The 13,898-nt window shown below is 38.3% G+C and overlaps 3 protein-coding genes across 3 annotated transcripts in view; 1 reads left to right on the forward strand and 2 right to left on the reverse strand.

Annotated features, from left to right (window-relative positions):
* LOC103473734 (transcription factor Adf-1-like) overlaps window positions 1-1,255 on the forward strand; it is a 2,722-nt gene extending 1,467 nt beyond the window's left edge. Inside the window, exon 2 of the mRNA XM_008424183.2 lies at window positions 478-1,255. Coding sequence (XP_008422405.1) covers window positions 478-1,139 — 662 coding nt within the window. The 3' untranslated portion in view covers window positions 1,140-1,255. The remainder of the gene's footprint in view (window positions 1-477) is intronic.
* A 1,085-nt stretch (window positions 1,256-2,340) lies between these two features.
* On the reverse strand, window positions 2,341-5,354 carry rnf185 (ring finger protein 185). Its single transcript, XM_008424187.2, has 6 exons — window positions 4,772-5,354; window positions 3,854-3,872; window positions 3,645-3,757; window positions 3,362-3,416; window positions 2,911-3,028; window positions 2,341-2,826 (listed from the first exon to the last, which is right to left on the reverse strand). The coding sequence occupies exons 1-6, from the start codon at window positions 4,975-4,977 to the stop codon at window positions 2,729-2,731; spliced, it is 609 nt and encodes a 202-aa protein (XP_008422409.1). The 5' UTR covers window positions 4,978-5,354; the 3' UTR covers window positions 2,341-2,728.
* A 388-nt stretch (window positions 5,355-5,742) lies between these two features.
* Window positions 5,743-8,449, reverse strand: LOC103473737 (chemokine-like receptor 1). The gene is made up of 2 exons (XM_008424188.2): window positions 7,803-8,449; window positions 5,743-7,705 (listed from the first exon to the last, which is right to left on the reverse strand). Exon 2 carries the CDS (start codon window positions 7,692-7,694, stop codon window positions 6,681-6,683), a length of 1,014 nt encoding a protein of 337 aa, XP_008422410.1. The 5' UTR covers window positions 7,695-7,705; window positions 7,803-8,449; the 3' UTR covers window positions 5,743-6,680.
* Between the last annotated feature and the right edge of the window lie 5,449 nt (window positions 8,450-13,898).

The raw sequence follows: 13,898 nt of genomic DNA on the forward strand, positions 1-13,898 counted from the left end.
TATATATATTTCACTTTCTGAAATAAGAAAGTTTCACTTTATTTCAGAAAGTGAAACTCATTAATTCACTAGAGTTACATACTTCCATCCTTTATGGCTTGTAATTTTGAAGATCAATTAAAAGGATAATTTACGCAAAACTGACAGGCTTCTGTCAATACAGTTTTCTCGCCAATCAAGCACAGTAACACCAAAGTTGAACCAACTTTTGGTACATTTGGCAATGTGGCCAGTAAACAAGTCCTGCTGGAAGATGAAGTCAGCATCTGGATAACGTTTTTCAGCAGAAGGAAGCATAGAGTCCTCTAAAATGTCCTGGTAGACTGTTGCGTTGTTGACTGTGAACTTCAAAAAACTTAGTGGGCCAACAGTTATTAAAAACAATAAAAAGGCTCGAAATATTTCACTATATGCGTCATAAATCTTTGAAAGTTTTGGTAATGCTCCAGTTTTGCACTCTGAAATCTTGTTTTTCAGCCCATGAATGCAAAAGGAAATGGAAGAACCTAAGAGACCGCTACCTGAAGGAAGTCCGGATGGAGCTCAAAGGCAAAAAGCAGGGAGAGTTTGTACAAAGCAAATGGAAGTACAGACAGCTGATGAACTTCATCGCCCCCTTCACTGGATCCAGAGTGGGAGTGACGGACATCTGTGGCAACAGTGACAACAACCCTGACCACGAATCCGTGAGTGCTGAGGGAGATGCCACTTTGTCAGAGTCGACCAAGACTTCTATTAAGGTTTCTACGAGTCCGTCCGAGCAAAAAGCTCCGCTGGCCTTCGTAACGCAGCTTCCCGCGTTGTCTCAGGACACAGAGCTGACTCAGCTGGCCATGGTGGCCAAGATGCCACCCGTCTCCCAGATAACCCCCACCAGTACCACTGGACGGAAACGGACTTTGTTGCCGGAGACTCCTCAAAGTACAGACTTGTCAAATAAGTGGCCGGTGAAGGAAGGCGGCGGGCCATGCCCCGCCAAGATGCGGCAGGACGAGGACGAGCTGTTTCTGCTGAGCTTCGTTCCAGCTCTGAAGAGACTGGCCCCACAGAAAAGGTGCGAGACTAAAATGAAGATCCAGCAGCTAATGTACGAAGCAGAATTTAACGTGCAGGAAAAGAAGGCGCCGCAAGACACATAGAATCGATCAAAATGTAACTTATTTTTCTTTCCACGTTGCATGGCCTTCATAAATCTTTTCAAAAGGTCTTTAATTTTAAATAAAGTGTCGCTTTTAAATGTGTGTTTATTTGATGGCTTTTGTAGAGATTAAGTAGTAATAAAACGACAGAAACAAAGGAAAAGTCATAACTTATAATAAAGCTTTACTGTCAAGAGGAAATTCAGTTAGAAAAGTTACCCCCATTTTCAACCAGTTTTCATTTACTCTCTAATCTACAATATTTTACATTTGATTACAGTGAAAATCGGAAAAGAAAAAGGTTGCATAGTTTGGAGCAAAACACCGTTTGAAAAGAAGATTTTTATCTAATTACAAGCGAAACAAATTCAGGCTCTGGGTCAAAGCATGCTCATCCGTTTAGTCAAAACCTGAATCCATTATGTACCAGCGCATTTAATCACTGGTTAGCAGTTTCTAGTATTTAGGTTTTTCTGAAGAAACTGCGTACAGTGTCCCCAAGGTGGACATAAATAGAAGCACAGTCAGTATGAGTATTCACATATCTATTTAAGGCTTGAATAAAATGTTATGATTGCTCAAGAGTCTGATTTAGGTAACTAAATTAAGACTAGCACAAAAAAAACAACAAAAAAATAAGTATCTTTAGATTTTGTTCAAAATCAATCCTGCTGACCAACACAAGACTATTAGACTTCCAGTCTTTCTGCAACTCAGCTGTTTCACAGTACAGATTTCTGAATAATGAGTAATTTCACACATCTACAGTAGATTTGAACTGGCTTGGTTTTCTTGTATTGGTTTTGCAAAGACATTACTCAGACATATCCCCCCATTAACAGGTCTAGATTACAGAATGAGCAATGAACAAACTAAATTAAATCAATAAATACAGTTAAAACCAGATATTTACATTGTATAGAGTACATTTTTTCATTAAATCATTTCATTAAATCCTTTTTTCATTAAATTAATTCATTAAACTTCATTTTTTAGGTTAGAATTATATAAAATAATTGTCATTCGCTAAATACCGGAACAGTGAATTACTCCTCTTTCTAAACAACTTGGAAATGCCAAAAGTTATGACTTTGTAAAGTTTAATTCACATTTGACTTAAACTGAGGCATACATATGGATCTATTTCAGGCACAAACACAATGCTTCCTTGTGTAAAATAAGAGAAACCGAGGCGTGAACAGTGAATCTCCACAAATACATTTTATGTTTATGTTCAGGTACAATTTCCTAAAATCTGAAAGTGCAAAGTTCATCTGGTCAAACAATTATGCAGAAATATCAACAGGAGACTCCAGTCTGAAGTTTATAAAACATAGTCTTGTATAATGAAAACAAAACTGAAGTGTTTGATCATTACAAACATAGTGACGTTCAACAGTGTCAGGGTTACAGAGAATACACCACAAACTCTTCATCTCAATAACTCAGTTACATTAGTCATCTCATTTTATACTGTGGCGTGCAAAAACATCTGGTTTCAACTGTATTTCAAAAAGAGCGACATAAAACATTAAGCAAAATCTCTGTCCAATCTGAAGCGACAACAACCTGTCCAGTTTCCAAAGCTTTTATGCAATCAGCAGCCAAAACATCATCACCAAAGCAACGAACAGGAAGAGTCGAGAGAGAAACTGCTCGTCATTTTGCTGTGGCGTTCCAGGAGCCGCTGCAAAAGGTCAGCAGAGGTTATTTGCGCCGCCGTTTCAAAAGACGCACAAAACGAAAAGCTCGGGGTGAAATGTGCCGCTACCTGGAGGAGGTCTGCCGTCGTTGATGTTAAAAGCTGTGGCAAACATACCGAACGGAAAGGCGCCGATTCCAAATGACATCTGGAAACCACCGTCTCCAAAGCCAAAGCCCTGAAAGCCCTGCGAGATGTCATTAGAAACGTGTTAGAACAGACAGTGAGTGAGGTGTGACGCAACGAGCTGTAAGACTTGTGGGGATTCTCTTGAGAGGGGCTTCAACTCGACTGTTAAAGTGTAATGGATCCCAGTGGGAAGTGTGTGTGACTGCTAATGAATAAAACACAGGTACGCCCTGCAGCAGACATATGGAAGGGTTTCATCATGAATGGACGAATTTCCTCAGCAGCCGACATGAATTGGGAAATAAAGGCAAAACCGTAGTGATGCCGATATAAAATAAGAACACGACATACAGTGTTTGGCTCATGCAGCTGTGCCTTTGCATTTACTTACGCCACGGTTTTCGGGCTCGGGTCTTTGTCCTTGAGGTCGAGGGGGTGTTCTTTCCCTTTAAAAAAAAAAAATGTTTGGAAGAAAATATGCCGTTAAATTTCTGAAAATTGCTTATTTAATCCCACCAGATTAAGACTGCCCTACAATATCCAGTTGCTCTGTGTACTGCAGTCTTAATCTGATGTGACAGAGACTTACAGAAACTTAAATGTGACATTTTTAACCTCCGAGTGTCATAATGTGTATTATAACAAAAAATATATCAAGAGGTTACTGCACCCACCTGGGATCTTGTTGCCCGGTGCTTCCTCTTCCATATAAAGGAATCACTTTCTCTCTGCTGACGCCAGCTTTGCAAACTGGACACACCTGTCTGTTAGGTCGGGTTTCCAGCCACTGCACGAGCAAGAAGTGATGCTATTGAGCTAACAACTTATTTTGTAAAGCTTGCGTGCTTTTGTTTTGGAAGGGGACAAAGAAGATCCAGCTTACCTGATGCAAACAAGGCCAGCTACAAAGAGCACAGGAAAGGAAAGAGTTTGAGACGTTTGATCAAATACATGACTTAAAAAATGCTCATTAATATTCAGACAAAGCAATCGGAGGCAGAATTCCACTTAAGCTTAGAAATTAAGTACGGCATAAAACTGATATTGCTGTCATTACTAAAGGCTGATGAGTTTAAGTTGTAGAGTTCCACCACAAAGATAACTTTAAACATTTTACTCAATTTTTTTTTTGTTCTACAAAAGCAACAAAAAAAAAAAACATTCGCTTCTCAACTACATATAACGGATATTTTTGTAGCAAGCCTCAAATAAAGATCTTGCACAAAAAAGAAAACAAAAAGCCTAAAAAAAAAGTCAAAAATATACAAGTTGTGTTTGCAACTTAACTTTAGAATTTTTTTTTAACAGATTTACCGGTTCATCGGGACAATTCAACTATAGTAATCAACGTGTGTTCTGTGAGCGGTTTAATACCTCAGAGTTTTTATTTTCATAATTATACGTCATGGCGGTTGGTGAACATTTTGAAAAACTTAAATGTGCTACAAATAAATGTGACATTGACCTAAAAACCTTATAAGACAAAATACATTGAATTTAGCTTAAGCTTTACTGTTTTTATTTAAAAATAGCTCGTTGTAGCCACATTCAACTGGAAGTAAATATAATAACGCATGATTTTAATAGGTTAGTGAGTGGTATATTCTCCTATAGAGAGTTTAAAAAACAACCCTATATTGCATTTTTGTAAATACACTTTTTTAAGTTTAAGTTAAATACCACCTGCCTGTCTGAAATTGTTTAACTTCAAAATTTTTGATTATATTAGATTCTAACTAAAAAGCATGTTGATACTCTGCTCTGATTCTAACGACATACAAAAATCCCAGTTGAATCTCACCAGAAAAGATGTCCGCATAAGCTGATCACGGCATCCTTGGCGGTGTCCAAACAGATGTTACATTCAAAAGTGCTGTCCTGGCTGCCGCCGTCGGCAGCGGTCGAGCTGCTGGATCCTCCGGGACTGGAGGCTTCAGCATCGTCCGTAGCAGAACCCGAGGCTGCTTCTGTTTCCGGAGGAGGAGCAGAGGGGTCAGCGGCGGCCATTTATCTACTGCAACTGAACTTTCTCTGCCAGCCCCCGAAGTAGACACATAGAGGAGTCCGACTGAATTGGTGGTCGCCGACAAGCAGCAGAAAGGTGAACGGGGAGGAGAGATAAAAACAAAATGAAAATCACCGGCTGCTAGCTCAGCTCAGCTCAGCTGGCGCCCATCTGGAAACGGAAGCTATGTTAACGTTAGCAAGAGAAGGACAGCTGTACGGACTGTTTAATAGAAAAACTGGAAGTAAAATGTAAACATTAACGAACCTAAATTCTAATTCAGTTAAGCTGTTTGTAAAATACCCGGTAGTAGCTGAAAATCGTAAGACGCTGTAACGACTATGGGAAAAAAAACTCAGTTGATTGCATCACATCCGCAAGTTAATCTGGTAGCTTCCTTTGACGGAACGTTGGGGGCGTGTTTATTTAATGAGCTAGACTTTCTCTACCATCAATATTACTTTTACTAATCTGTTTACTGTAATCTATTGATAATATGTGATGCTCTGTAATCAAATGGATATTACTTTCAAATCTGTACCTTTTTTTTCCGCTTTTATCATTTAACAGTCTCACTTCTAAGAACCTAAAATTGTAAATACATACCTAATTCAGTTCAGCTCATTGAAAAAAATAAATACTTTATTTACACCGAAGGGAAATTAAATGTTGTCGTAACTTATATCCTCCAAATATATCTTCATAGAGTTGTCGTGGACGTTGATGCCGTGAGCAGGAAGTACTCCAGTAGAGGTCAGTCTTGTAACGAATCTCAACAAGCTTCTGATTTAAGGCTCTTGCTGTTTGACAGTCGTGACATGCTAACAGTTCCATATCTGAGCAGCAGAGATACAATTTCACAGTAATGTGTCCTGGATGACACAATCAGTGGTTGACAAGCACTACTTATTGACCCAATTTGTCTCTTTGAACCTATGAGTGACTGTATGATTGAAAGCTGGGCCATTGGAGTTGGAAATATGATTCTTACCCACCATAATAATTTTCATTTGTCTGAGGCCCTAAGCTTAATTTGATTTGGGGAACATTATTATGCATTGTGACTACTAACCACACAGCAGCACTATCATCTCTTTTATATTGTCCACATTTGATGGATTTTACATTATATTATTCTGCTATACTTTGGTCTAAAGCAAGCTAGTGAGCGAATGCTTAATTGTTTTAGTAGTATATTTGATATTTTTTTAAGTAAAACTTTCAGTAACAGCACCACAGGGGTAGGAACAGTGGAAATTGGCATCCATCTAGGGTAAATCCTGGTGATTAACTACACAAAATTACCACTATCATTTAAACTTTCTCAACCAAGTACTAAGTCACGTTTTGTTCGGAGAATAAAATCCTATTTTATTTAGGACTATTAAATAACAAACACATTTTGAGTGTTTATTCAGTGTGTTCTTTGGTTTGTCTCAGTAAAACAATGTATGTGAGCAAATAAATTAAATAAATAGAGTGCACATTGAATTTTAATAAAATACTTACTTTTTATTGCATAGAACAACAGTTTATTGTAGATAATTCATTTAGTTACAACCACAGCATTTTTTTCAGTTACAAAGGGTAGCAAAAACAATTAAAAGCCATCAAAAAGTTTAAATAAAAAATACATGTGTTGTGTCTTTCACAGCTAAAGATTTAAATCAACTTAAAGAAGATCAAAATACAATATGGTTTTTTTTTAGGAAATAGTGAGAGTTTGAATTATTTCCATTGATTTGGATCTTGAGTGATTGAACCCAGTCGTGCGGATATCCTCAGCCATCGCCTCTTCAAACCTTGACATCACAGAGCGCTTCAGAGTTCGCTTGAAGTCATTGCCGATGAACACGTAGAGAATGGGTGAGATGAAGGCATTAGCTGCTGCCAGGGTGGCCCCCACTTTTAGTCCAGGCTCAATAACATCTAGCCTGTGTTTCTTAAAGTTCATTTCCATGAGGACAAAAGTGTGGTAGGGGACCCAGCAGAAGAAAAACGACAGGATGAGTGCCACCATGATTTTATAAGGCCTTTTGGATCGAATGGTTGAGCCCCTCAGCTTCACACCGATCACCACGCAGCTGAGTACAATAATCAAGAAAGGAACAAGAAATCCACAGAAGAACCGACCCAGTACCACAGCCTCGTGTGTGAAAGTGGAGTTGTAATTCAACTGGCACTTGGTGATGGATTCTTGGACTGCGGTGGTTCTAAAAATTGCTGCAGGAAGTGTTAGGAGTCCAGCGAGAAGCCACATCATGGCGACGGCTCCGTATGCTTTGTGCACCGTTCGGTGGTTGTTTGCCCACACAGGAAACAAAACAAGGACACAACGGTCAGCGCTGATTAAGACCAACAGAAACACACTACTGTACATGTTGAGAAACAAAGCAGAGGAGGTGAACTTGCACAAAACCTGCCCAAAAGGCCAGTTTGAGGTCAGCATGTAAAAAATGTTAAAGGGCAAAAAGATACAAAAAAACAAGTCGGAAAGAGCCAGGCTGATGTACCAGGTGGTGATGACCGTTCTTTTCATTTTACACCCACAGATCCACACCACTAAAGCGTTCCCTATCAGACCAAGAAACGATATGAAGATGTTGACCACGGCAATAACAAGAGTCAGAGAGGACTGAGAGCCCTCTGATTGTTGCAGGACGTTTGTAGTTTCATTGTTTGGAGTGTAATCATCGTATTCAACGTAATCCACTTCCATTGTTAGTTTTCCTAAAAAAAATAATAAAAAAATGACATTCCTCAGAAACATGGTCATACAGACAACAGTGAAATCCTAAACATAAAGTAGATAAAGCTAAATACTTACTTCTTGTGTGGATGTAAAAACAGACCTTAACATCTCCCTTCCGTAGTTCTCTGTGCTGAATATAACTTCTCACTTCTCTTTCTCTGAGCGAGTTGCTTAACAGATTCAAGATTGCAAGAAACTAGTAGGTTGGAAACAGTGAGAAAAGGTGTGACGCCCCGTCAGAATAATAAACATCAGAACGCAGCCTCATTCAGTGCCTTACAAAAGTGTTTAACACACAAACATTTTAACATTTTGTGACACCACTACACATGTTAGGAAGTTTCTGAGACAAATTATTGCAGTGTATCAAGTAGTTGATAAGTAGAAGGGAAAAAACACCTGGTTTGGATTATTTTATTTTATTTTTTTACAAAAACTATTTTGTAAAATAAAAACTGATAAACACATGGTTTTTAATTTTGTTTGCTTTCTGGTGACCAATGTCACCACTCAAACCAAGACCCCCACTACTTCTCTATTTCTTCTTTGACCCTTTAGTATTTCTCAAGCTTTCTATGTTCCTCCTTCCTGAAGTTGCTTGGGATTGCGATATATGCCATGGGTGTTCTCTTTTCTAATTCGTCTAAATTCACAATACCCGATTGTCAGTCTATATTCGCACGTCCCACACAATCTTAGCCTTATTATTCTTAAACACTCTTGCTTGTCTGTCCCACATTCTTGGTTCCACTATTCCACTATTTCATCCGCTTGGTTGTGGGGTTCCATGTCAGCTTTGCCTGACAGCATGCTACGGCCTGGTATTATGTTTTTGATTGTCTCAGGGACATCTCTGCATGGCCCTTGTCCTGGATCTTGTCTGATGTGGTAGACCTCATCTTCTGTAACTCTGTTCCTGTGATTTTATCAGTTCCTCCCTCTATGGAAATTAAGACTTGTTGGTCTAGGCCACTTCCTCAACCTGACAATGTATTTGTTGTATGCATCCTTAGAACACCATAGTTTATTTATCTTTACTGAAGCCCACCATTTGTCAAAGTTTTGCAGTTGATGTAATTGGTTGAGCTCTCTCAGGGTCCCAGGCCAGCAGGGGTCCTAAGACTCCTGCAAGACTCTCAGGTCGGCCCCTGGAGGGAGAGTCAAGACTAACGTTGGTGTCATCCTAAACTGAATCAAACAAGAGTGACTGCAGACAACAAGTTATCTTTATAGGATCATATAGGTTTGATATCTTTGCACAAAGAGGAACAAACAGAATGGGGCGCAACAGGTTTCTGGTCAGGGTCATCACAGAAATGCTGATTTCACATATAAGAGAACATGACCCGTATTATCTTAACAAAAATGAGGAAGAAAAAGTCCTAAAAATGTCCAGTCTAGAGAAAACGTGATCAAGACAAGTATGACTGTATGACCAAAAATGTAACACCGAAAGCGAAGAAACTAACCAAACCGACCTGGGTCTATTGGAAAACGAAATCACCCAGTACACAGAAAAACTACTTGCACCACGTGACAACTACTGGTATTAAGTATTTGATCAGACAGTGAGTGTTTTACATTGCTATGTGTTCTTCTTTATAGGATTGCTTCATTCAACCTCATTTGCAGGGTTTTCAAGATTAATGAACTGTTTAGTGTTGAAAACCACAGAATCTCAATCTGATTAAGTTGCTCCAAAACCAAATGTTTTGCATTCATTCTGCAGTGCAATTGCGGCTGGGCTTTAGAGCATAACCAAGCAAATTTTAGCTAATGGCTTTCACTGTGGTTCACTAGCCATAGAAAAATCTTTGCAGCTCTTTACTGATCGATACATGTCAATGACTTTGTTTCTCATGTGGAAGTTCATGTTGTAATGCATTTTCTATTCCATGAGCACACCAGTTCTCTCATGACACTTACAATACTGTCTCTGTCTGAAATTTTGTTGGATAAGCTCAATCATTAAAAAAGATAAAACTGAACAAATCTATAATGAAATAAAAATGTCACAAAACTGCACCTTCTGAGAGTTTCTATCATAAAGGGATTAGCCAATAACAACACAAAACCACTTCTAGGGAACATTTCCTCTTTTAATTTGAGTTGAATGTTGGAATGCATAAAATACAGAAATACATTGTACATAGTTAGAAATTATACTGGTTTTACAGCTTGCAAATACCACTTTTTGGAGATAACATTTGTTTTGATTAAAAAATGTGTGACTTTTTGTCAGTTTTGTTTTTCTTGCATTTGTTGTTTTTTGTTTTTTGTTTTTTTTTTTGCAGCTGAAGAGTAGCTAAACTTGTGAGTTTTACAACAGTGTCTTAGAAGGTATTTATCTTGGATTTAATAATCTGTTTTACATTTGTAAAACTTTAGAAACCCCCCCATGTAATTTTTTCCTATGACCCTATTACAACAGAGTATTGTGGCCACACTAATAAAATAAGTGTGGCCACACACTTATTTTATTGTTGTTATTATTGTGATAATAACAATTATTGTTGTTATTATTATTGTTGTTGTTATTATTGTGATAATAACAACAATAAGAATAAAAAAATTCTAAAAATATAGTCATAATATTACGAGAAAAAAAGTCACTATGACTTTTTTCTCATATTATAACTTTATTCACACATTATGACTGTATTCTCGTATTATTTCGATTTTATTCTCATACAATTTTATGACTTTATTCTCGTATTTTTTATTTATTGATTGATATGGTCGTAATACTTCGTCGTATGTAACGACAGTACTTTGTTTCTGTAAAAATTGGCACCTACAGGACTCCGTATATATCATCTGGCTGATTTACATTAACTGAGCATGCGCAGTTTGAAAAAGTCCTCCCCGCTCTACCTCGGTGCTGCTCGGTCTTCTGTCCGGTAACGTTAACTGCGCCATAAGGTCAACATGGCGGGCTCTGTGGCGAAGAAGTGTCTCAGTCCTCTGTCTTTGCTCACTCGGAGGCTCTCAGCTCCTGAGTTCGTCATTCAGTGCTGCTACCATAAGAAGGTAAACAGCGTCAAAGCTGTCCTCGAATCTGTCAGGATAATGTTTACGATATGTTGACTCTTGCGTTTAGGTATAGATGTGTTGCTAATGAAAGAACGGTGCAATTATGGAACTTTTTTTTTTTTTGCTCAGAAAATTACTTAAATGCTGTTAGAAACTCGGGGATAACCAGAGGAAAGAAGCTTACATATGTTGCTAATAAATGTCCTGAGTTACATCAGAGCAGCAGCAGGAGGCGTGTTTAACTGAGTTCTAAATACCATGCTACATAGCAGGAAAGGAAACTGAGAAATATACATTATTCATTGTTTTACAGTATCTAGTTGGCAAGTTTAAAACTAGAACCAGGTCACTGATCCTCCAACAAGCTGCCCACAGTTTTAAATGTAATTAGATCCTATTAATATGCTTAAGTGTCCACGGTGTACTGTGGTAGAAACAGCTGAATGTCAGTGTAACTGCTTGTGTTTCATTTACATAACGGCAACAATATTCAGATTTTTACTTTATCAGTTTTGCAAATTAAAGTGGCCATGTGTCAGTCAGAATTAGAAAGGCGTTTAAAAATATAAGAGTTGTTTCCCTTGTGATCTCTGGTTGTTTATATAATGTAGTTTACTGGAGTAAAATGGGAAAAAAGTAGGGCTGCAAGTGTTTTAGTAATCGATTAGTCTATTGATTGTTCTGAAAATGTATTGATTAATTGTATAAAAAATGTCACATTCTACAAATTTGTCATTTAACCATTTTTGTCTTATTAGAAGTACAGCTGTATTAGAAGTACTTAAAAAGCTGCAAATAAACAAATAATTCAATTCCCTCTTTAAATAAAAAAGCATATTTTTGAGTTTGTATGCTCTAGTTAATGATTAATTGATTACTAAATTGGTTGACGATTATTTCAATAATCAGTCACATTTAATCCAATTAAAGGTGTTGTAACTGTGCAATAAGTCAGTAATACTAGGTTTAAATGTTGCCATAAAACACTACATTGCTGATATGTGAAGAAATACGTCAAAATAGTATAAAGTAAATTCTTTCAACATATTAGAACCACTTTGAGCGTTGAGATGACCCTGTGACCTCACACTTTGTTGGTCAGAGTGACTCAGCAGAAATGAAAAGTAGGAGGGAGGGACGGGTGAATGGGGGACAAATGACGGTTTTGTGCATAAATCTAATCCAATCCAAGTCTGTGTATTTCAGTCTCTCTCTTATGTAAGAAAGCCAGGAAATGTTTATTTACATAACATCCAGGACTTTTAGACATGTATTCTGGGGCAGAATGCTTTGTGGCACTCTGGGACCACAAAGTACAATTAGAGATCAGATCACAGAATAAGCAGCAGTGGAATTGCTCTCACATTTTCTTTGCATATCTCAAGGTGGTGGATCACTATGAAAACCCAAGAAATGTGGGATCACTGGACAAGAACTCCAAGAAAGTTGGAACCGGCTTGGTGGGAGCGCCGGCTTGTGGAGACGTAATGAAACTTCAGGTGCTGACTCCTTGTTATGAAGAAGCTTTTTAAAATGTCATGGGGGTACTCTAAAAGTGTAGAGCACTAATGTATGGACTTATGTTTATAATCCCTTTTGTTTAAAATTGATATTTCCGTTTACAGATCGAGGTGGATGACCAGGGGAAGATTGTGGACGCCAGGTTCAAGACCTTCGGCTGCGGCTCTGCCATCGCCTCCAGCTCCCTGGCAACCGAGTGGGTGAAAGGCAAAACCGTAAGCTGACACTTTTTAGTTTTACTGCTGTATGTTGTACTTTCAGGGTTTCAGGGTTTCCAGGCAGTTTTGAAGAGAATCAAAAATGATTTCAGAATTTTCCAAATTTGAATAAGTATTGAGGAAACAAAAGAAAAGGAAGTATGGGAAAAAGTTTTGTTTTCAGATGTCATTTCCTAAAAAATGTAAATCAAAATGATTTGAACCAGTGATTTTTACGTTGATTTACATTTAAAAAGGATCATTCTATCTGATGTGCTACTTAATAATAAGTAAAAAAAATGATACTGAAAGACCCTCTGGACAGTTAGATGCCAAACAAAGTATTAATATTATTATCGTCAAAATCACATAATTAGTCTAAAAGCAAAATAAAAACAACCCCCAAGAAAAAAAAGTGATGACTTGGGATTGCTTTAAAAAAAAAAAAAGCTGTTTATAAAATGCAACGAGGTAAATGTTTCGTTTTTTCAACTCTCCAAAAAATGTAAGAAAACAAATGGAAAAGAGAATCTACAAATTTCAGTTTTTAGAAAAGCACAGAATTTTGAAATGAAAAATGAGTAGGAACCCCACTAATTTGATGTCGCACAAATCCGAGTTGTGTTGTTACTTAAATTTCGTGCCTCTGTTTCAGCTGGACGAGGCTTTGGAGATTAAAAACACCGACATCGCCAAGGAGCTCCGTCTTCCACCCGTTAAACTGCACTGCTCCAGTAAGACGTTGTTGTGTTTCTTTCCTCTAACAATGTCCTCACGGTTCGACCTCCTGCATTCATGCATGTTTAATTTACCTTCACCTGGTTGTCCCTCAGTGCTGGCAGAGGACGCCATCAGAGCGGCCCTCGCAGATTATCGCCTCAAGCAGCGCGACGACCAGCAGGAGGCAGTCAGAGCCAGCAACTAAACCGAGCTCTCCCGCTTTGAGCCGGACGCCGTCTGCTTCCTGTTCAGAAGAAGTGAAATGGCAGCGGCCCAGTACCTCTGTTTCACTTTCCAGCAGTAATTAAGACAAACGCACACTCGTCAACCCTTTATAGAACTGTTACACAAGGCTTTCTGTGTTAGTCTTTGGCCCTCTAAACCCTGTCTGCCGTATGTTTTAGCCTGTCACGTAAACGCACAATGTACTATTTGGGTTGGTGGTACAAAGCTGAGCCTTATGCTGTTTGAGATTATGTTTGGTTTTCAGATTGCGTAGAGGAGGAGTGCTTATTTTGAAAGGTGGGATTAAGGTAAAGATCTGCGCTGGAGACGGGGGTCCAGTAGTCGAAAGTGTAATTTATTATATTCACAAATGCTTCCTCGAAAGCCTGTAATAAAAATGTTTTGCATCATTATGTTTTCAGCCCAGTTTTATTTTTTAGGCCTCAATTAATGGAGCTTATTGACAGATCTGCAG

This window comes from Poecilia reticulata, linkage group LG12 (assembly GCF_000633615.1).
Source record: "Poecilia reticulata strain Guanapo linkage group LG12, Guppy_female_1.0+MT, whole genome shotgun sequence".
In the NCBI taxonomy this organism is placed as follows: Eukaryota; Metazoa; Chordata; class Actinopteri; order Cyprinodontiformes; family Poeciliidae; genus Poecilia; species Poecilia reticulata.

Excerpts from the sequence above, each read along its gene's own strand:
- rnf185 (XM_008424187.2), bottom strand. The coding sequence starts at position 4,977 with ATGGCCGCCGCTGACCCCTCTGCTCCTCCTCCGGAAACAGAAGCAGCC. Across the intron at positions 3,029-3,361 it reads CCGAGCCCGAAAACCGTGGC|GGCTTTCAGGGCTTTGGCTT; the intron begins GTAAGTAAATGC and ends GACATCTCGCAG. Across the intron at positions 2,827-2,910 it reads CGACGGCAGACCTCCTCCAG|CGGCTCCTGGAACGCCACAG; the intron begins GTAGCGGCACAT and ends GACCTTTTGCAG.
- LOC103473737 (XM_008424188.2), bottom strand. The coding sequence starts at position 7,694 with ATGGAAGTGGATTACGTTGAATACGATGATTACACTCCAAACAATGAA.